Source organism: Numida meleagris, chromosome 11, assembly GCF_002078875.1.
Source record: "Numida meleagris isolate 19003 breed g44 Domestic line chromosome 11, NumMel1.0, whole genome shotgun sequence".
Lineage (NCBI taxonomy): Eukaryota > Metazoa > Chordata > Aves > Galliformes > Numididae > Numida > Numida meleagris.
This window is the reverse complement of record NC_034419.1, coordinates 18,183,199-18,205,809: the sequence shown is the minus strand read 5'-3', so window position 1 is coordinate 18,205,809 and position 22,611 is coordinate 18,183,199. Positions and strand designations below refer to the sequence as shown.

The window sequence follows — 22,611 nt, the reverse complement described above, 5'->3', positions numbered from 1 at the left end:
TGGGTAGAGGCTGCTCCAGACCTGCTGGGATGCCATGACCTGCTTCGTCAGCAGGTTTTGCGTAGAGAGTATTTTGGAAGGAGAGGAAAAATGCTTTGTGCAGTTTAAATATTAAAAAGAACGAGGGATGGTGGAATGTAAATAACTGAATGGCCTGATCTGCTTTCTCTGCTTGGAATAGGTCCACAGCACATGCAGCCGAGTGCTTTGTTGTTTGAATGGCTTGGTCCTGTGCCCTTGCAGCAGCTCCAACACGGCACTGCTAGGCCCCCCCACTGCCCCTCTCAATTTGTCCAAATAAAGGTATTTTCAAAAATAACGCTGTTTCCCTCAAGGTTGAGAAGGGATTGAGTCCGTGGAAGTGCTCCTGGAAGTGGCTGTCCCCAGGCCTCCTCCAGTGCCACCCCGGGGGAGCACTGATGCCATGCGTCAGGTGGGGGCTGCCATGTGAAACCCCCACACCGCCTCCCATTGCAGCATGAAATAGAAACCATTATATTTTGGTGATTTCCACAAGCAAACCTCTTAACCTCCCAATACAAAGCTGCTTTCCGTATCAGCAGCCATCCCACTCTGATGCAGTTTTTGAATGAAATTGTCATTAATGTCATGGTGCGTATAAGTCACAGTTTTCTATAGCTGTGGTTAGCAAGGCTGCCTTCACTGAGATGGCCCCAATGGTACATCTGTATTCTGGATGTGCTCAGTCTCCAGCAGGCATGCTGTCCTCTGTCAGATGCAGTAAGTGTGCATTAAACTTAATGTAAACCTATAATATTATTTTCATTAAAATCAAATCTAGATGCTAATAAGGCAGCTATATATTTGGCATCTAACTTGCTCTGTTAAACAAAATATTTGTTTTTAAAATTAATAATGCTAACAGTCATTTTATTGTGGGAAATGCTCGTATGTATTGCTTTGACTTTTTCTGTGGGACTATATCACTGTCCAGGGCATGATCCAAGCCCATCAGCCACAGCCTTCCATCAGAACAAAGCAGTTTGCCTTTAAATTAAATGATTTTCAAATCAAAACCATTGACCAGCTAGAGTTAAAGTTATAGTTTCAGCCCTGCGAATACTTAAGGTGTCACTGCCTCTGTTGTGGAAGCATTTATTTCAGCACAGAAAAGTTGTTTTCAATGACTGATCTGAACTTTCTGCCATTTGTCTCTCCGTTCCGCTGCTGCCAGAAGTAATCTTTCCTCCTCCACGAAGATACCAGATCAGACATTCACTGCGCACCCAGATTTGCTTGAAGTTTGGTGCTGAGCAGTATACGAGAGGTTGAGAAATGCAGAGAAATGGTGCATTAAGCATAAGATGCTGCATTCGTGGAGAATTACATTTCTTCCAGAGAGAGCCCAGCTGCCTGGACGCACTACAGCAAAGTAAGCACTTGACTGCTTTTATTCTTGGATGACAATTTATGTTGTTCTGATTGGTACCTGTACCAAGCACGCTGGCTCTGACCCAGCAGAGTACTTGCTTTACTCTAAACCCACACATAATGTCATTGACTGGAAAGCGGTCTTCACCTTCCCATAAATTTAACCTCCCCTTCCCGTCAACCAGTCTGAAAGTTTTCCATTGAGTTTTTAACTCTTTCCGCGGGTGGGTGAGTCAGACGGGGGTGGTGGGAGCTGTGCATTTATTGCATGTGCTTAGGGCTGCAGGTGGTATGGGGTGTGGGCCCTCGGCCTGGCTGTGGCCTGCAGGCCGGGGCAGTGCTGCAGCGGTGCCCAGCTGCCCAGAGCACCATGCGAGGAGCAGCGCAGGGACTGGGCCCCGCTGGGTGCTGCTGGAGGGCAAAATCCCACTTTGTTGGTTGGACACCTGCAAAGCAGATCCCTCAAGGATTGCCTTCACACACGGCTTTGGATCTCCTTGGGTACTGCGAGACGTGGAGCTGCAGGAGAACAAACCGTAACACAAATAAGTAATGATTTGGTTTCCCAGGATGATACAGGTTAAAGAGACAGGAATTGCAGTGGGAAAAAACAACATGCATTTCTCCATCCAGCTCCCCAGTCCCCTGTGTGTGGGCTAATTCAGAGCTAAGCGTTACACAATTTGCTGGATATCCCCTGTTGTTATGTGTGCCCTGCAAAATAAAGCCCTACCTAATTCCGGGTAGCCACAGGGGTGATTTCATAGCTAGGCTGAAATGAGCTGAAGGACTCGTTAATGGTCGTTAAAGGTCACCTCACTGCATTCTGTGCTATAGCGAGCCAGTCAGAGGGCTGTGTGCTCCGTGCAGGGAGAGAGGAAGGTGCTGCTGGCCAGGGATGCCAACCTTTGTGCCACAGCAGCGGCAAAGCACTTGAGACATGGGATTGTTTGCTACTTCGCTTGCAAAACTACTGGGCAGCACGGAGAGCACAGCTGAAAGGGCAGGTCCTGCGTCTCTGAACGCTTCCACAGAGCCGAGAGCCTTCACCTCCCTGCTCAGCCAACGTGTGCAATGTTCTGAGGCAGAGGAAATTACAGGCCAGAAAATGCTCACTCTCCAACAGGGGCAATTAGGAACAATGGGAGCTGCTGAGCACTTGATGGTCTGGGCTTAGAAAGGAGGAAAAACAACCTGTGGAAAAGTACCAGCAACTCTGGGGGCACTGCTGGCCTTGTTTCCCAGCTTTTATCTGCTTTGGGTGCGATCCGATGCTGTAACAGAACCTTTGGTTTGGCCTCTACAAGGAGAGGCCATCCACCTGAAGCAGCGAATGATGAGGGAATCACGTTTCTCTGTCATTTCCAGTAGAAAAGAAGAGGAAAGAGATCAGTTCTCCTTTTCCCCTCCAAAAATAGGTGCCAGAAGCTCATTAATTGAAATAACATAACGAACAGCTAAAGTTCACCTAACAAAATAGGATAAATCATTTGCAGCTTAGGGGAAATGATTAATTGATTGAGATGAAATGCGCCAGATCGTTTTGAACAAAAAGTGAAGAAACTGATCAGGAAAGAAACAACACATTTCAGGGCTGTTCCTTGTCTTTCCCTTTCAAAATGGTGCTTTTGTTTTACAGCCAGCTAAAAAATGCACTCTTACAGGCTGAAAAGGACCTAACTGGGTTGGACAGAAACTGTGAAGTCACCTTGAAGTAAGTTCTTCAAATGTTTAGCTGATTAAACTTTGTTTTGGGGCTGGATAAACCCCAGCCGATATTGTTAATGCCTTTCTCTTTCACGTGTTTTGGCTACAAAGTGAAAAATAATTTCTCACGTTTCTGCTGCGATGATCAGGCTGGTCCCATCTACAACAGCGACTCAGAATTTACAGCCAACTTAACTGGCTCTGTAGTGTTTAGGTTCAATAAAAAGATAAAACTCTCATGAGCTTTTTTTTTGTTATCCTACTCCAGTTTTTGAAACCTAGAAGGCACATAAAATGCAATTCTCAGCAGAAGGACGGTAATTGGGAGAAAAGGTAATAGATGGTCCGCATTACTCTTTGAAGTTCCCATTGATCTGTGTTGCTGAGACTATTTTTCCAATTCATAACTCAGAAACATGAAGAAATTGTCACTTTATTCTTCGGGTATATGTGATTCACCTCCTAAGAAAATGGAGCTGTGAGCAGCCTTTGTTCAGGTTTTTCTTGGGAAGGGGTTTAAAATAGGAAGGAATTACAATGCTAGTTGTAATTTTTTCTTGAATACAAATTTTTCCTGACCTTAACCAAAACAACAGCGGTTTTGAGATTTCTTTTTAATGTCTGAAATTTGTGTGAGGAGACTGGATACATCTAATACCTTCCCCTGAAAGGCGTGCTTTGCAGCCAGTCCCATGCTGAGAGCTGGTGTTAATTAGGAGGTGATTATCCCACCTCCTTAGGATGAAAAATGAAACCTTTCACAAAGGTGGAAAAACCATCTGTCCAAACGATGCTTAAGGAAGAGGGCTTTCTATGCTCATGAGAGTCGAATCTACATGCAATAACTTGGTTTGGTAACGAAGTTAGTAGGATGAATTGTTGTGCCCCTAATTGACACGGCTAGGCTGGCAAACCTACCCAAAGCCAAAAAGACCCCGTGTTTTAGGTGCTACTTGTACCGAAGAAGCAATTTCTCTGCATTGCCATGTCTGCTAGGTCTTAATCTCTTTGCATTTCCGTATCTCAAATGAAAAGTAATAATAAAATAAGTAAATAAAAAAGATCTTTCCTTCACAATGAGTTTCCAAAGTGAAACTTCTTAAGACTTGTTCATGCCAGTGCTGGGGCCCCCTGAGGTAGAGGGGAAGCTTGGTCACAGGGGAGGGCTGCTGACTTGGGAACAGCTCTGGTGGACAAAACAAAGCTGCAACTACAAGGAGTTCTCGTGTCCTGCTGCCTTGTCCTTGTCCAAAATGCAAAGTCCCCATGCTCGCTGCCAAAGGTTAGAACGACCCAGCAGAGGAAGGCAGGTACTCATTCCTCACTACATTTTAATAGGAAAGAGAAGGAATTTATAGTCAGGAGTGAGAAAATTATGGTGATCCAGAAATTCAGAACAAAAGTAATACAAAAATGAGATTTGTGATGAAAATGAATATTGTCGAGGACTTTGAAAAACGTTTAGAGCTGTGGTCTGGGATCTGCATGCAGAGTAATTGCAAACAATGTTCAATTTAGCAGGGGTTTGTTAATGAGCTTCTAAGACATCATGGCTGATGCTAATGAGGGCCTGTATCCCCCCCCCAAGAAGCCATCCTAGTTCACAAACAATGTCCCTCCCACGTGGGGCTGCTGGGACTCTGCAGATGGTACAACGCCTTCCAAATTTTTTTTTCCTGGTTTCAGAAAAAGGAACAAAATGGTGATTTCGTATGCGCTGGCACACACAGTGATGAGTTCTACCAACCTGTCTCTAAGAGGCAGGTTTTTTAAGACTCATGCATTCATAATGCGTCGCCCCGTGTCTGCCCTGTGACATATCCCTGCTTTACATTCCCTTTGTGCCAAACGCACCGGTTCCCACTCAGGGACTGACTCATAATTCTTTATAACAGCCTTTCAGATGTTTTTGGCATCTACTTTTGCCTGCATATCTCTTCTTCTTCTGTCTTTGGGGATATGATCAAATCCTTCCTCACTCAGACCCTTCAGGACAGCCAGGACACCTCAGGACGAGTTGTGCTCATGGTGTAAGTGCACAGCACAATGCAAATGGAAACTTATTTGAACAGTATTAAATATACATGGCAAGCAGGTATTTAGATGAGCCTAGATTTGCTGGCAGTTTATTTCAACCTCTGAACTGTATCAATGTTTCTTTCATCTATTTTTAGATAAACATCTATTTTGGTTTGTAGATGTCCTGCTCCATCTGTCCTTTTGATGGTTTTACTTCATCTTAAATCCAGCACCTGCTGGACGCATTTGTACAAAGCACGTGTGCTTTTCACACCGTCGTAGGTGAGGAGTCACACAAGCGTGCCAGCAGTGCATAACCAAAGAGGTGGACAGCCATGAGGGATCTGTAGCTCTCCTTTGAAAGCAGAGTCCTCTGCGTGTAGAGATGAGTGACTGGGGACTGGGAAACCAGAACTCTGATGTGGGCTCCGTCTTTGGCCCTGTGCTAGTGACAGGAAACCCAGCTGCTCAGGTCAGCAGAGGGAAGCTGATCAAGTTTGAGTGTAGAGAGAAGCCATTTGGATCCTGCAGTCAGAAAAGGGAGGGAGAGGGATAATATGGTATTTCTCTGAGCTTTTGGACTGCCTTGCAGTCTCCAAGCAAGAACACAGTGAATTTCTTGTAAATATTTAAAGAAGTCTGACCCTCCCTGTGCAATGCTGTGCTGTAAAGGTAAAGACTGGCAGCAATCTTCAAATATTTAGATATGTCATCTCTGAAAATGCAGCTGAAATGCTTGCTCCCATCCTGGAGGTACTGCTCTCTTTTTAACTGGTATGTAACAGTTTAATGACACGCAACACTTGGGTGTGTTTCTGAGAGATCCTGCTTAACTTTATCAGCGGAAACTTTGGATAAAAGCATGCCAGGATTGCCTCAGGAATAACAAGGTGCTATCAGCAAGGGGCAACACATCACTAATGTGTATTAATTTATCTTCTCTCACGCTGATATTCTTCTGTAGTTTGCTGCATAGTGGCAAAGACATAACCCCTATTTGTCCATGGTGGATAATGGTATTAAGTATTCCTTTCTGGCTGGAATAATCTCTCTGAACTGAATGATCTGTAAGGTGCTTTGGTTGGTTGGTTTTTAGGTGCTACATTGCAGCAGTAGGAAGGCAGCTGCCCATGTGTTTTCACAGGGAATGGCGTCACTCCCACCGGGTGTGCAGCAAGGTGCAAGACGCTGCGAGAAAATGGCATGGATATTTCTTCCTTGCCTCCTCGGGCCCATGCTGCAGTACTGATGGGTAAGCACTGCCTGTGAGCCTGCCTTGTCTTTTATTGAAGTCAAGGAGAAATTAGTGCTTTTTAACACAAGCCCGGAGTATTGCTCTGCGTTTCCTGTGCTGTGATAGTGCTGTCCTGCAGCCTCACTTCCGCCTTTTCCAATGTCTTTCCCATGCCTACCATGGACCTGGATCCATAAAAGAAGGAAATCTTTGACTTGTTGGAGCCACTAAGCATCACAGCTTGGTTTCCGAGGTTGGTATGTGTGCATTTTACTTCACCCAATCTGATTCTTGTTAGGGCTTTGGCTTCTCTAGATTCTTCACCCAAAATGGGTGCGTTTAAATGCCATGAAACAGAATGTCTGGCTGGTGGAATGGGATGTCCTGGACAACTTTACCTTACACACAGTCCCATTGAGCGGTGTAAGACAAGTGAAGATCATACTGCTATTTGCATTGGTGCTGCAGAGGAATGGCAGGCAGTGGGGATGGTTCCAGGCTGGCACTGATCAGTGCCCAGGGAACACTGAGCACAAAATCCATCTGGGAGCTGCACATATACTCATAGGTTACCACAAGTTTATATTGATTAGGGCGGTGATGTCATTTTGTTTTGTGCTGAACCACCCAGCATCTAGAATTGAGACCTGCCAGGCACTGAGTGAGTTAGCAGAGCAAATTGGAAAGAGCAGGGCTATAAATTGCAAGGGAATTCACTCTGTGGTTAACGCTTGTGTGTGCTGTGAGAAACAGGGCTGTACACAAACCGCCCTTCCTTGCAAATCCCAATCAGTTTGCTGACAAAGTATCCTGCTGAAGCCTAGCACCTTACTCAGTATTTCCTAAAATAAACGTAGTTGAGGAGGCATGGGAAGATGTACGTTCTCACCTTAAGTGATGCACTGACAGGAGGCATCGTGGAATTAATAAGGAGTGTATAGATGAGCCTGTAGCAGCCTTAACATATTTAATATATACTGCTAAACTGTATAAAAAGTCTGTAATTGAAAAAGGACCTACTTGATCTGTGTAGCACCATTTCTCTTCTCCAGTATGTATTCTGAAAAGTCAGTAGAATATTTATTCATAAGTACAAATCCATAAATTGCCAGAAAACTAGGTCAATACATTCATGCAGGAAACTAGTCAACCCACACACAGCAAGTTCACCTCATGCCAGTCACAAATCTGTTTGCGCAGCTGGTAATTGAGCAGCATCTCTGAGCTGCCAGGTGCCATGGGAACCCAAGTCCCTTCAGGAGCCCCAGATATCTTTGTGCACTTCAGCACTGAAAAACCACACTGTGCTTAGAGATCTCCCTCAGTTCCTCAGGCATCTCTGCCTGGATTATCTTCCTGTCCAGTGCTCCACAGTTTTCTGTGCTTGTCACCTAGTTCAGCTTCTAACAGTCTGCTTCTCCTTTAAATGAAGATAGTGGTTGCAGAGGTCTGAAGGTTTCAAAAGGCAATGTCCAGAATGTTTTCATTTCTTATGTCTTTCCTTGGTCTTTGGAAACCAGAAAACTAGGAAAAAAAAGAGCACTCGCCGAGAAATTTGATGTATCTGAACTGATGCTGATATGGGTTGTTCTGATGGTTATTAAAAACAGCTCTGAGAAATGATGAGGGTATATCACAAAGACAAAGCAAGATGACTTTCAATGCTGTTAATTAAGGTATTCCACACAGTAGCCAGATTTCACAAAAATCCTGCTTGACATCAAGCCAAGGACAGATAAAAAAACATTGCAGTGTCATTACATTTACACTACTGATGGAATTCAGAGCCAAAGGAAGGAACATGGTTACCAGTTCCCACGGAGAGGAATTTCAAATGCAGTAGATATTATTGCAGGAATTATTTAGATCCCTGGAAAACCTTATTACCCCAGATTACTCTTCTTTAAATTACAGATTTCATTGTGACCAATGGAGTTGTGCCATGCTTCAATACAAGAGCAACTGTCCCTTTGCCTGGAGGGATCCATGGGCGACTTGCAGTTGTAATCCCACCGCTCTGCTGTCCCCAGAGCAGCATTTGCTCTCACTTCACCTACAGGTGGGCTCTGGGCCTCTCCCATGGTTTAGAATTTGAGGCAGGCTTGGAGGTAGCTCTGAAAAATATGAGATGTAAAGAAAAAATTTGGACCAGCGCTTGGCAACTTTTCTGCATCTCAGTTCTAGAAGAATTTGAATTGAGTGATATGTTTTCACTTGCAAATGTTTCAGATTTTTTATTTTTCTTTTGTGCTTATTTTAAGCTTGTGGCACTGCAAAATTATTTTTTTTATTTTCTTTTTTTTTTTTTCCCTGTGTCCTTGGGGGAATGAGATAGCGACATCTCAGGAATTTGTACTGAGAAATAATTCCCCTGGAACAGAGCTCTATTTTTTCAGAAAAAAAGTAATCTTAAAGATGTTGATAGTTTTAATTTCCAGTTGTGTAAGAGCTGATGCTTTTGGAAAGGTGTGTTCTTTAAATCTGTAGGGAACTCAGATGTCCTTTGGCAGAGCGCTGTGGGAGCTCCGTGTTTGCTAGAGAAGCAGAACATTGGCGCTGTGAGGCTGTTTTGTGTTAGTTGCTGGTGTTGAAATAGAGTATTCTGTGAAAGAGCAATTGGAGAAGAATAAGAACTGCTGAACCAAAAGGTCTGCAATGCAATGCGGTGCTGGGCTCTGTTATGCTAAGAAGGGCAGGAGAAGCCAAATGTTTAAGGATGTCTGGAAGGCAATAAGAGACAACAGTGGGAGATGTTCACATAAACAATCAACAGCCTGCTGAGCATGAGGATTAAGAGACCAGTGAGAGAGAGGTGCAAAGAGAAATGAAGGGGAAAAAAACCAACAGGACTGTAACGAAATGGTGAGAGAATTTGGTCCTCACTGTGTGTGTATGGGATTCACGTTCCTCGTGTCAACACCAGGGCTGTCCCCAGCTCCCCGAGAGCTCTGGCTGCCACCAAGAGCTGTGCCAGACTGGGGTGGAGAGCGTGTGACAGTGAAGGTAACCTACACGTAAATGCTAAATTGGGGAGGATTTGTGAAGGAAATGGTCATTTTGTACTGAATGCCAGCTAGTCACTGTCTGTCATGGAGGAGGAGGATGGAAAGCTGCCGAGGAAACAGGATTGTTTCCTGGAGTGATGTGATGCAGGAACTTGGTCATCTCTTGATAATGGAAATGTCTTTGCAAAAATTCTGCTTAAAAACAAAAGTCCAAAATCAAGATAATTTAGTTACGTGGAGCTGGGATAGAATGTGGAAGTCCTTTGAGGCACAGCACGGTCAGCGCAGCACCTCTGCCTTGAGCCAGCCCTCGCTGGATTCCCGCAAAGTGCTGCGAGCAGTGGCAGGGCAGTTCCTATGCTGGAATGCCGCTCTATTATGTTCTGTTCATTCTTTCTCATGTTGTATTTTTCTCTGATTACACGTCACTCCTGGCAGCAACCCACAGGTCCCTTTCCTTCACTTCTCCCCACTGTGGCCTAGGCCTGCCTGAGCTGCTGGAGCTGCCCCTGCCCACTGGGTGGGCCTAGCCCTCTTGGGGGCCTGCCACCTCCTCCTCCTCTTCCTCCCCTGCTGCTCTTCATCATCTTTTGCCCAGGAAATCCTCACAGCTGCCAGGCTCTCTCTCCTGTGGTGCTTCAGTTAGAGAAATGAAATTGCCATTCCAGTGTCTTCTGATGGATGTGAGCTGGTCACCATATTTAATGTACCCTTAGATAACATTTAAGTACGTAACAGCAAGCCAAGCTGTGATAAACCTCTCACGATGGGTTGAGAGCAAGCTCATTTACAAAAGTGCTTTGGTAGGAATTAAAATAAAATTCCCATTTTCCGTAGCTACATTCTGATTCTGGTTGTCATTAACTTACTCAAAAAACCATTTGGTATTTCAAACTTTAGTAAATCATTGTGTCTTCCAATTAACTTTCATACTCCAGACAACTGAATGGGACTAATTTCATTCAACTCTGTTGTTTAATAAGCATCTAAACAATTCTTTATTTCTGAGCCACGAAGAAATGCGCAGTTGTATTATATTGTACACGTGCTAACGGGCAAAAGGAAAATTACTAAGGAGAAATTCATCTCAGTTCTTTGTTTTATCAGCTCTGGAGAAGAGATATTGTGAGAGTGATGGACGTGGCCAAGGTAGTGCCCCAGGGGCACGCGGGGCTGCCTGTGAGAAGGCCTTGCACTCCCGTACCCAGCCTCGGGGATTCCAGCTGCCTGAGCAAGGGCATTGCTGGGGTCGGTTCAGAGCATGGCAGCCCTGAGGGTGTAGACAGATACGGAGAGGGGAGCATGCCCAAACAGAGGTCTTCTCTACTGCTTCTTTCTCATTAAAACTGGTAGTTTTGTAAGGCGGTCAGAGAATGCACAACTTCGTCTGTTGTGAAAAGAAAAAAAAAAAAGTTGATCCCATCAGTACTTTGTGAATTGCAGATGCTGTCCAATGCATGGTGTGCGGACCCTGACTGCGGAGATGGAGGTTTGCTGTCATTGCCCACGTTTGGGAGAGTTAGTCAGAGCACACTGTGAAAAACCTTGTGGTCCATCTTATGCCAAAAACAAAAACGTGTATGTGTTTGCAAAATAAGCAACTCCAGTACTGCCTGAACTGTGGGAAGACATTTACAGAGGCAGGGCTGAAACTGAATGCAAGCAGGTGGTACTGGAAACAAACAGGGAGTTTATTTACTGGTAAATAATGAGTTTATGTTCTGCTGCTTTTCTCAAATGCATCTGCAGATCAATTAAAAGCTATGTTTAATCTCTGCTCCATTTGCAATCTGATACACGTTGTGCCACTTCCGCAAGGAGAGGCGCAGCTGATGGCTGTCCCTGGGCACGGCCTGCTCCTCTGGGGCTGCTCTGCTGAGGGATTCTGCGGAACAACCCAAGCATGGGGCGAACCACTGTCATCTGCTTGTGTGTGCTTAACTTGCACGCCAGCATTCGTAACTGCAGGAAAACTTCCCTGAATTAGTAATGACGTCTTTATTTTTAAGAGACTCATGCTCAGGCAGCATTTTAAAAAATGAATCATGATTTTAGGTGATTTCTTTCTGCTTGAATGCTCAGAACTGCCTGAAAATTGTCGGTTAAAGCTGCTTCAATTTCTGCCTCTAATGGAGATGCTCACACTCCCTAAACTGCCAAATGCTGGCTGTAGTGTCTCATTCTCCCAATTCTATTCTGTGTTTGCATTTACTTGAATACACAAAAAGTAAACGGGCAATGAACAGCACAGTTAGAGCAGAAGTAACCACATGAGAACAGAGAAATAACTGGGCCAGAGCCACAGCTGGCCCTCTGCAGCAGCACATCCGCAGTGCTGGGGCTCTGCTGGTCCCGACTCCTTCCCCCGAGGCTCAGCCCGGGATGCGTGGCTGGGAGCTGGCAGTGCAGCCCAGCACGGCTCAGCCACCAGGTGCTGTGGGAGTTTTCCTTTTTGTCCTTTTCGTTTTATTGCATCAAAAGGATGTAAGCCAAGGTTTGACATTTTAACGCCTGGCCTAATGCTAATCAGGGAAACATAGCAGCTGTACTTTGTAGTGTTAAGGATACAAGCAAACTCTAACAGTCTGGTATTAATGTGGTCAGATTGACTTAAAACGTTTTGCTCTTAAGAAATTCGCAGTTCATTTCCAGTCATTAAAATAATTAGGTGCTGTGCTCTGAGTGCTCAACTAAGGGCACCACTGCTGCCCTGCTGAGCCCAGTGTGACCGACCTGACGGCAGCGAGCAAGTGGCCCCAGCGGTGCTGAACCATCCCAGGGACTGATGACACCCAGCACTGAAGTAGGAGCCTGATGCTTGAATGGCTTTGAGAAGCTGGGCCCCAGTCCTGCAAAAAACCCCCATATAAATAACGTGCCCCTGCATTCCTATTTGTTTTAATGAGACGGCTTTTATTGTGAAGATATTTCTATAAATAAGTGATTAAAGGATTGAGACAAAAGCAATCAATAAGGATTAGATGCAACTCATAGGATCAAGAGAAGTCAGTTTTATTGGAAGAAAGGGAGGAAAAAAAAAGTCTATTCTTTGCTGGATCCCACTATGCATCACCTTCACAATGTAAAGAGGTCTTTTGAAAATGTGAGTTAGTCTACTGAGCCTCCTTTATGCTGTTCAAGTGATGTAAAGGGTGTAGGTTTGAATGAGTTCTGTAATTGCACTTCTCTTTCTATAGTGGGTTTTCTTTTTTATTTCAACTAGTTCTTTCTTAATCTAAAGATCTTCTATCTGTTTTGAAAAAGCAAAGAGATGTTCCTGCAGTTGTGATGCTGGATAGCAATATCATGAGAGCAGTATCATTTGGAAGGTTCAGATGTTGACTCAAGGGAATTGCTGAGGGCGTGCAAAGCTTTTCTCTCTACAGCAGCAGTTTGGGCGCAGGTGAGGTTCATAGAGGCAGAAGGGGCTGGGTGCTTTTGGGGAGATGGCATTAGGGTGAGGGTAGTCCAGCAAGCCTCTCTTCTCCCATGAACTCTATGGTGCCAAACTGGTCACAGCCAAGCTTGCAACAGGAGCTTTCGCTGGCGTCGTCACAAAAAATAAGTGTGCACCATGATGACTCTTCACCTCCTTGTGCTTCTCTCTCTGCTGCAGGGCTGAGGTGCAGCTTCACCTGTGTTCATCATATCCAACCCATTCTGCTGAATCAAAACCAAATGGTGAACTAAGGGGAAAACCTCTGTTTGGTACCTGACAGTGCAGAACCTGGTACAATGCTGTCCATGCCTGGAGCCTGTAAACACTGCTGTGATACCAAACATAGCAAAAACAAATGGCCTCTGCAGATAACTTTCACTTCAGTAAGCCAGGAATGTGAAACAAAACAAATCTCAGTAATAATCCATTCACTTTAATGGGGTCTGAAAAGTTAAGATGTTTGTGTATATTTTCTTTCACTATTCCCTTCATTGTTCAACCTTCGTAGGCGTCCTTTACTGCAGTTTTAGAAAAGCAGCTTGTTAGTTTGTTAGTGAAGCAATACAAATGCTTATCAAGGTATTGCGCTGTGAGGAGGGAATTTTCAGAGCAGCTATAGTGAAATGACTATGAACAGGGCTAACGCTTTCACTGAATAAATTTATATCAGATTAATTACGTAGAGTACTTAAAAGGCAAAAGTTATAGAATATACATTAGAAGATGTATCTATTTCCGCAGTCCTTACAACCATACTTAAATACTGGGAGTTATTACCCACCTTTAACACGGTTCCCATCAGCTGCAGTGTAAGCCTTAGAGCTGACACTTCAGATAAGTACATGATCTAGTTCAGCCCTAAAACCCTTAACAGAAAATACATCAGGACTTACTGTAAAATTTCATGGAGGATTAGAGCAAATATTAAGTCAATAGTTCTTTAGTTATTAGGGGCTTTTAAGGTAATCAATACTTTCTAGCCATATTAGTGCCTGAAATGATAAAAGATGACATTAATATCCAGCTCCTTTTTTTGGTACACTTATGTATTTCCTTTCTTTAGCCAGTCCTGTTAGAATCAATAGTGATACAAAGAATGTGGTTATTTTAAAACCTTGATCAATATTGATTTATTTATTACTGCCAGTTTCAAGAGGAACTTCATTTCAGGATTTTGATTTCTTTTGTACAAAAGAATTACCAACCACACTCAAACTTTGGAATATCCCTTGATTTTGGCTATGGAGACATTCATGTTTATCAATGTGCTAATGCAGCAAAGACGGTTTTAAGAAAATGTTAAATAGGATTAATTCTAAGAATTCTTTACAGTTGCTTGCTATTTTATGCCCTGAAAGCAGTACATAGATATTAATTAAATTTAATTTATATAATTCAGTTCTAAACCTATTTGCATGCAGTTATTTAATAATTGTTTCATCAATTGAATGGATTCTTTCCTTTGATTCTATTTAAAAAAATGAGACAGTCACCCAGTGCACAGTCCTTAGGCTCAATCTTTGTTGTTCAGGCAGGAATACAGCCAGTCAGATGACAGAATTTCAGATTCTTTCCAGGCAGTGTTATTGAGTGTACTTTCTTTTCTTTCCCTCTAATCATCTGCTGGCTTTCTTCTGCATTGCTCGTGTAGGAATGTAAGAGTTCTGCTGATAGGAAGTGTTCATTGCTGCACACCCAGGGTCATCGTTTCCCTGGCTGTTCCCAACCTGATGTCGCCTGCAAACTTGTCAAGAATGCCTTCTCCAGGTTATCGCTGCTGCCCATGATGAAGTTGTGGGTATAAAGGAAGGCTTGCCTCGCAGCTTCAAAGAACATGATTTCATCAAAGCATGGTCGTAATTTAACGTCTCTGTTGAACGGTATCCTTTAGTTCTTTTGTAATTAACAAAATCAGAAACGTTGCCGCTTAATCTAGTCGAGAGTGACTGTGAGATCTGTGGCGTTTGCTGTGTATATGCTACGGACAATAGGTGTCAGGGGTAACTAACAGCAGGTCGGTTTAATGTAGCAGTTTTCTTGTTTGAACGTGACATTTGGAAACTCCTGTTGCTAGTGAAAGGCAGGACTTATTTGCATGCAGTGATTGCTCAGCTTCCAAGCGAGCGCCAGTGAATGCCAAGTGTATACACTTAACTGATTACAGAAAGCAGAACTGCATTATTTTGGCTTGATTTAAATAGTATTGAGCTACAATTTTAATCTTGTTTCCAACTCCCTTGTATGCTCTGAATGATGTAAGGAACTAGTCTACTGCAGCAGTCTCCAGATGAATTTCCCTTAGGAAATTAGCTCCCTGGTGCCTTAAGATCAGCAATGTCGTTCCAATGAACAGCTGTTCCTTTCTGACCAGTCCTAAGACAGCTGGAAGGAAGAAAGTCCCTTCTTAACCATCACCACGTCTGAAAATGAAAGGAGCTGCTCCTTAGAAATATCCTTGAATCCACTCCTTTTAGAAGCCATCTTGAGAACTGTTGCAAAACTGTTCCCCAAAATAAAGTGGTCTGAAAGAGCAAGAGAGCAGATAGATCCAGCAGTCCTAGCACAAAGCGCTTGAATGAAAGTGAAGCAGGCTGCAGAGCACTCGGAGACTTCCCCTGATGGAAACCTACGAATCACCATCCGCTTTCTAAACCTACGTTCCTGGCTGCCAGCGTTAAAACCCTGCTGTGTCTGTAGACTAATTATGCAGAAAGTAGCTTTTCCTGATAAAGGGTAACGCTCGCTGAAGTGTAATGGGGAAGGCATCTCCACTGCGGTATCGATTCTTGCTGCTCTCGCTGTCGAGGCTGGTCTGAGCTGAATGCAATTAGATGCGATCCCTGCACTCGGGGGAAACGGGGCTTCTCATTTTGTAACAATGCCTTCTTCAACTCCTAATAAATAGGACATTAAAGGAGAGTTATTCCATTCTGTGTTTTACAAAAGGACTAGTCTTCTCCCATTTGATTACTGGGCCCTAACGATCAAGCCGGTGAAAACATTTACAGTCAGGCCTCTCTTTATCTCAATCCTTTCTTATCCAGGGAAAAACAAAACCTTACAAAGAAAACACAGGAAATTTTGCATTAAGCTGACCTTGCCCCATACATCATTTGTACAGCTTTCTCTCCGTGTTTCCAAGAGGCCATTTAGCTTAATGCTCTGTTCCACATCTCATTTCATTATGTTACAGGTGCTCCGGGGATGATTTTCAAAAGAACAAAGGAATGACATATTTCCTGGCTTGGAAAATGAATTCAGTGTTGGTTTAGGAGTCTCCCTCCTTTTGTGCCTTAGATTTACTTTCCATAATACGGAATGGGTGGTAAGATACTTTAACCAAAATATTGAACGTTGTAAATGAAAGAATAAATACAATTTTCTATCCCACTTCAATTTTCCAAAGCCATTAGGAAATTTTTCATATGTTTGCACTTGCAGTAAAAGGTTAGCTGACTGACTGAATTTTCAGAAATTTAGGCAATGACAAAAGGAGTTGGCCTCCATTCTATTTTGTTTAACTTTATGCCAATAAAAATGACATGTAGAAAATACATTATTGGTAAAGCATTCTTAAGCATCTTAAAGAAATAATAATACAAACATGCCTAGCTGTATGATACTTACTTAGCACATATTTTAAGAGCCCACAGTATTCGATTTACATGAAAAAGAATGAATGAATTATAGGGGAAAAATGGGAGTGACATATTCAGCTATTCATGATCAGGGAGTTAGTGTCTTTCCAAATGTAGAACAGGGAGCATAAAATTGTTCAAAAATGCAGTATAAAATCAGTGACAACTTTTGAAGCGATACGAACATTTTAAAACTTAAAATTGTTTGAAATGTGGTAGAAAATGAACTGTTTGTGAACAACGGATGAAATATACTGCTGAAAATCTGCTTAAGTACTCAGCCATTGAAGGAAATTAATCCTAAGTGGGACTTCAGTAGTAGAATTTCTACTTTGATGAATTTTTCATGCTTGATAGATAGTGATATTCAACTAATAACGTTAATAACCTTACTATTTGCAGGTAATTATCCCCATAAATGAGCTGTGATGGTTTGAAAACATCTGTTTCCTTTTGGAATCAGTGTACATCTGCCCTTAAACAAGGTGAAAATGTAGTGTGATAACTCTGAGGAGTGAATTGCTGTTGTTTTTTTTTTCTTCTGTAATGCTGTATTCCCTGCAATTAGGTAACAGCTTAGAATATGATTACTGCATTTTTATGTATCAGCGTGTATATTATTAGAATGTTTACTTCCTTAATCTCTCTGCTTTATCTGATATTTTAGGCATTAAGCAAATCATAGGGTTGTTATGTACAATGTTTTCAAAATAATTGTTTTATTATTTTGCTGGTGAGTTCTGTTTGATAGACGAATCCTTCTAATGAGCTTTGCCACAACTGCTTCCCATGTGGGCTGTGCACACCTACCCACCCGCTCCTTCACACCTCTTGAACTTCCACGGGAACAAATCTGCGCGTGCAATAGGCAAACACAATAAAACTCTGCCAAGGCTGTGGCTGAGAATGAGTTTGATGCCAGCACCCTGAAACTCGTGGTAACCGAATGCTTACAACATCGTGCAATGAGTAAGAATTCCCATTTTCCAGGAGGTGCATTTTCCTCCTGTTCCCTGCAGAGGCGTTCACTGTTGCTTTATTGGAAACCCTTCACTGCTGATAGTTCAGTGCTCCACTCAGAGCCGCTCACAGGTAGTGGAATCCTCTTAGTGTGATGGATATGCTAGTAAATGGAAAAATGCTGCTCTGTAAGTCGTTTTGAACATGAGAGAGGTTATCTGACAGAGCTCTCTTTAACCATACGGTTGGCAGTGAGACCAATTTTTTTTTTCCTTCCAACAGAGAGGAAAGTGGCAGCTGGATGGATTTTAAATGAAAACATCTCTCTGAGACTATAGCTGCTCTCCAGGAGGACAAGTCACAAGTTCCCATAGTGGGTAGCAGCAAGAACAAGGCTGGGATTGTCCTCAATCTGCACAGCTGAAGCTGGTGTGTGACATGAAGGCAGCAGTGGTAGTATTGACTATAGACTTGTGTGCCTCAGTTGAGCTGGGGTGCTCAAAATGTCATAAGGCCAGACTCTGATTTTCATCTTTCATGTCTTCTGTGTTCTTCAAAGTGGCTGGAAAGCAGTTAGAGGGTTTCCTGAGATTTATTTCAGTGTGGATGTTCTGAAGCATCACACTAGGAGATGGCAAAGATCATGTCAAGGCAGGTGGAAAGTATATCTAGCCTTGCTGTGATGCCTGATCTACCATTAACTATGGGATCTAGGCTGCCCTAATCTCTGTGGATGTCAAGGACAATGGCATTGTGAGAGCTGAAAAAGTGTATGAGTATCTCTAGAGTTACCCATTCCTCTGCTACCCTGGACAGAAATTCAGCAGAGGTGGTCTTTAATGTCCATTACATTGTAGTGTACTTTTAAAGTGTGCACTTTATCTACCATCTCTGCAGTTCTTGGAGTGATGCAATACTCTGTAGCACTATTACAAAAATTCAAGGAGTTAAGCCAACAATATGACTTTAAGTCCAAGTGATGGAGGAAATCTATGTGAGCGGTCTGCAAAGAATGGCTGGGCCAAGAGCAGTGAGAACTGCAGTGGTCTCCAGCTTTCTCTGTAAGAGTAGCGGTCACACAGGAACAGGTCTCAGCCCCTTTTCTCATAAAGGTACACTCATCTCTGAGCTGTCTGGAAGCTCTGGATTTACACAGAGGCAATCCTCCTTAAGTGACATGGGGTCTTCTTGACTTGGTATACCCTTCCAGCTAGCATTACCTAAAATGGAGTTTTTCTCACTTTCTATTCTCTTTATTGAACAAAATTTCTGTTTATAGTCACATTTTCGTTATGGCTCATGCTGCACGCTGTCTGTCACTTGCACTGAATATGGGTTTTGCACACATGCCAAATAGTTTGTTACTTGGCGAGGGTTCATTGGCAAGAGAATTTGCTTCTACGCATAGTAATAGGCAAGTTTGGCTAATAGGCTCTTTGTCTGAAAGCCTTCTGCATATTCAGAGCTGCTCATTTGTCACGCTAGCCTGACCTAGGCAACAAATATTAAAAAAGAGTCATAAATATGCACTGTTCTTTCCAGAATGCCAACTGAAATAAGCATTAGCTTATTTGTGATGAACTTGTCATCTGCTCCTCTTTAACTCCACAAGCGTTGTCCAACCATGCTTATTTCTAGAATAGTCTTCCTAACCATCACTGATTTTTTGCTTTTGGAAGTGCCTTATTCTGTTCTCTGTGTTCTTGTGGAGTACATCTAATACTAAAGCGGACAGCTCTGATGCTGCAGTAGCTTTGGGATGGTGAAGTTCGTACCCCAGTACTTGTAAAGCTGACAGCCCAAGGCCTGTCCTGGTTTTACAGTTAATGGAAGGAAATGTTCTCTGTTTGGCAGGCAGTGTCTGTACCACCAGACCCCTACTGCTGGAAGTGCTCCATGCATGGGGTGGCAGGTGTCCGGCGTGTCCTGCCAGTGCGTTACCAGTTCTACTGGTAGCTTGTGCTCTATCTATATCTATAGATGAGCTATAAAGCCAAGAACCTCCTTAGGTGTTTGGAGATGGCAAGTGTTCTTTGTGTTGGGACTGCCTGGTTGTTGACATCAAGATGACTTCATGGATTTTTTGCAACTAGGTTTTTATATGTAAGTTACAGTATTTCTTGTCCTGCAACTGCTTTCTTATTTTCAATATTTAATAATAGTTATCTAGAGGTTGAGAATCACTTTTTGTTTTGAAATACTTATATAAATTACTTAATTCTGCCTAGAGCTAGAGTGTATAACAAGCCAATTAATTGACAGAATAGAAATCAATGGCACACATAGGAAAGACTTTTCCTGTTTTAATTAGACTATACAGACTGCTTTTTAAACAGAAGTAGTCAAACAGCATGCTGCAGAAACAGACAAAAGCCTATTCTAAATGGATTAGGTCAGAGATCAAACTTTTCTATTGTTTGCTGTGAATCCCCTAAAAATAGAAAGCCCAAAGCCAACAGAGCAGCACAGCTGATGGTCTCCCAAGTAACAAAATCAGCAGAAGTGAATGTTACAGCACCATCTAGTGCTTCTTGTTCCAGCAATACAGTAAATTCCTTTTCTGCTTAATTCAAGTATGTAGGTGGAGAAGAGGGAATGCATTGGTTTCTTCTACATTCCAACAACTTATTTTCTCTCAGCTAGTGCTGAGATAGGAGGGAGCTGAGGGATGTAAATGAGCTTTGCCATTTTACATGGCTGGAGATTTTGCCAGTACAGCTGCTGTGAATTCCTCCTATTTATCCTCTTAACATTCAGTTAGTTTTTCCTCCTGAGAATAGTTGGGTTGAGGACACAGGAGTTCGCATGCTGAAAAAAGGGACACAAGCACCACAATTACGTAGCAAACTGACCAAAGTGAGTATTTTGTGGGAGTAGAGAGATATTTTTGGTAGAGCATATATTCTCTGTCATATGTGTATGAATGAGTGACAATTGGGAAGCTGGTATTTGTCTGTAAACACCTTTTGCTGAGAACTCCACGCGTACCGAATGCATTTATCTCAGGTCACCAGCACCCAAGCCTTTGTTTTCTTCATCCTAAGTATGATCCTCAGCAATATCAAATGCAATTCCAATTTTTGCTATATTGTAATGTCCCTTACATTGCTGTCTTTCTTTTTCTTTTTTCTTCTAGAAAGGTGATTAGTGTCTTCTGACTCCAAAGTACCATGAGGTTAATCAAGAGCAATTTTGCAAATAGCCTCTATTGCCAGCCATTGATTGCAGGGTACAAAAGAAACAATATGAATTTGGGCAGTAAACCCTACAAGGACTGGTAGCGTGGCATGTAAAAATTGTTTCTAATCAATGTTCTTACAAACAGCACTCCTAAAACAAAATGAAAATTCATGACAGCTGGCTGTGTGTGTCTTTGATAAACAGCTGCCAAAAAGAAAAAAAAAAAAAGCCCTTCATCATACTGAAGTGCTCTGACTTCATCTAAATTATAGTAATTTGGGCTACTCACAGATAGATTGGCACTGACCAGATTAACATACTTTGGGATATATGTACAGTTGCCTTGATCAAATTTAATAAAATAACTTGGGATTGACACAGCTGCTCTTCAGTCTGCAACCTACTGCTTTCTGCCTTGAAATGGACCCTGGGCTGTTATCAAAGGGAGAATATGGAATGGCCTCTGGTGTTTCCAGTCTGAGTTTGGGAACATGGCATGTGCTGGGAGGAACTTAAGTGTGAGATGAATGTACCACACTCTTTAAACTAGAGCTTTTCTTTTGTGATAATAGATCCAAAAATTCATATATTAAATGTACTTTCTGAGACCCTTAGGTTAAAAAATTAAAATTAATCAAACCTCAGAGTATTTAATAAAATAAATTTCCTGATTGTAACATGTAACCCAACAGAAATCGCGTATCTTAAGAAAAACATTCACTGTGTCTTCACTATGCCTTTGTAAGAAAAGCTGGTGGATGTTAGTACAGGGAATTCATAGTCACAAACTAAGTTAGAATTTATGTCCAATTTGCAGTATTGACTTAGAACTAAGGCAGTAACTAGAACTATACATTCTGCACACAAATATAGCTTTTAGCAGTGTTAACATCACCAAGATGTGATATCATCTGAAATAAGAATTCCTAGGCTTTGGTCCTAGAATTTCCAGCAGTCATCTTTTTTTTTTTTTTTTAATATATATAATGTTTCATTAAAAAACAAAACAACAGCAACAACAAAAAACAACACCTTATTCAGTCATCTGAATTATTTGAGAAACTCAGCAGGCATTAAAAAAAAACAAGTTATATCCTTCATCACTCTGGAAACATGCTTAAAAGTGCGACTCAGATGTGTCCTTTGCAGTTATGTAAGAAAAAAAAACAAAACAACAGAAGTCCAACTATATTAGCGTGTTGAAAGAAGTGAAAAATATATTTTTATCTGTTTTTAATCAAACTCTAGAGTTTGTAGAAGAAATAGGGCATACTTTTTTAAGACTTCAGTTTGCTAGACTGCAATCCAGGGTGACTACCAAAATATTTGATGGATTTTATTATGGCATGTGTAATAGCTACAAAATCCTGGCATGGGGTGTATTATTCTGAGATGATGCAGATAATGGAATCTCGGAATAACTGAGCGCTCATTTAATAAGTACTTCATGTATCATCAGAGGCGTGTTTGTAACACATTCCTTTTGGAAAATGTGATTTTGAATCTTGTTCGTATTTAATGCTGTATGGATAATGTTGAAATGTCCCTCCGTGATGCTGAGGAACCTAGTGCCAGCTCTGAAGGCTGCTGCCAGCAGTTAGACTGGGGTCTCTGTGCTATTTATCTTTAGAATATGTTTCTCTTTAAACACTTTAATTCTGAAAAATAAGTTGCATTTACTTTGCTCCTGGCTAGGGGAGGACACTGCTCTAGTGGAATAGGACATATTGGTGAGAAAAGCAGGAATTTCGTGCCCTGCAAGGAAGGCGGCTTGGGAGGCACCACCAGGGCTGATCTGCGGGGGACGTGGGTGGGAGTATTGCACGGGTTTGGTCAGTTGTGAGACTGCGATAAATGCCAACAGCAGCGAGATTTCAGTAGAAAGGGAGAAATCGCCGAGCTGCCCTCTCAGGCCCGGCACCCACAGCGCGGCTCCAAGCGCAGCCCCGTCCCGCCCGGCCGAGCGCCGCCAGAGGCAGCTCCGCGGGACCTCGCCTCCCGGGCTGGATCCGGCGGCGGCCGCGGCTCCTCCTCCCG

General features: G+C 42.6%; 1 protein-coding gene across 1 annotated transcript in view; it reads left to right on the top strand.

Moving 5' to 3' along the window:
• CRBN (cereblon) overlaps positions 1,282–22,611 on the top strand; it is a 34,235-nt gene continuing 12,905 nt past the window's right edge. Inside the window, exon 1 of the mRNA XM_021409469.1 lies at positions 1,282–1,393. Coding sequence (XP_021265144.1) covers positions 1,297–1,393 — 97 coding nt within the window. The 5' untranslated portion in view covers positions 1,282–1,296. The remainder of the gene's footprint in view (positions 1,394–22,611) is intronic.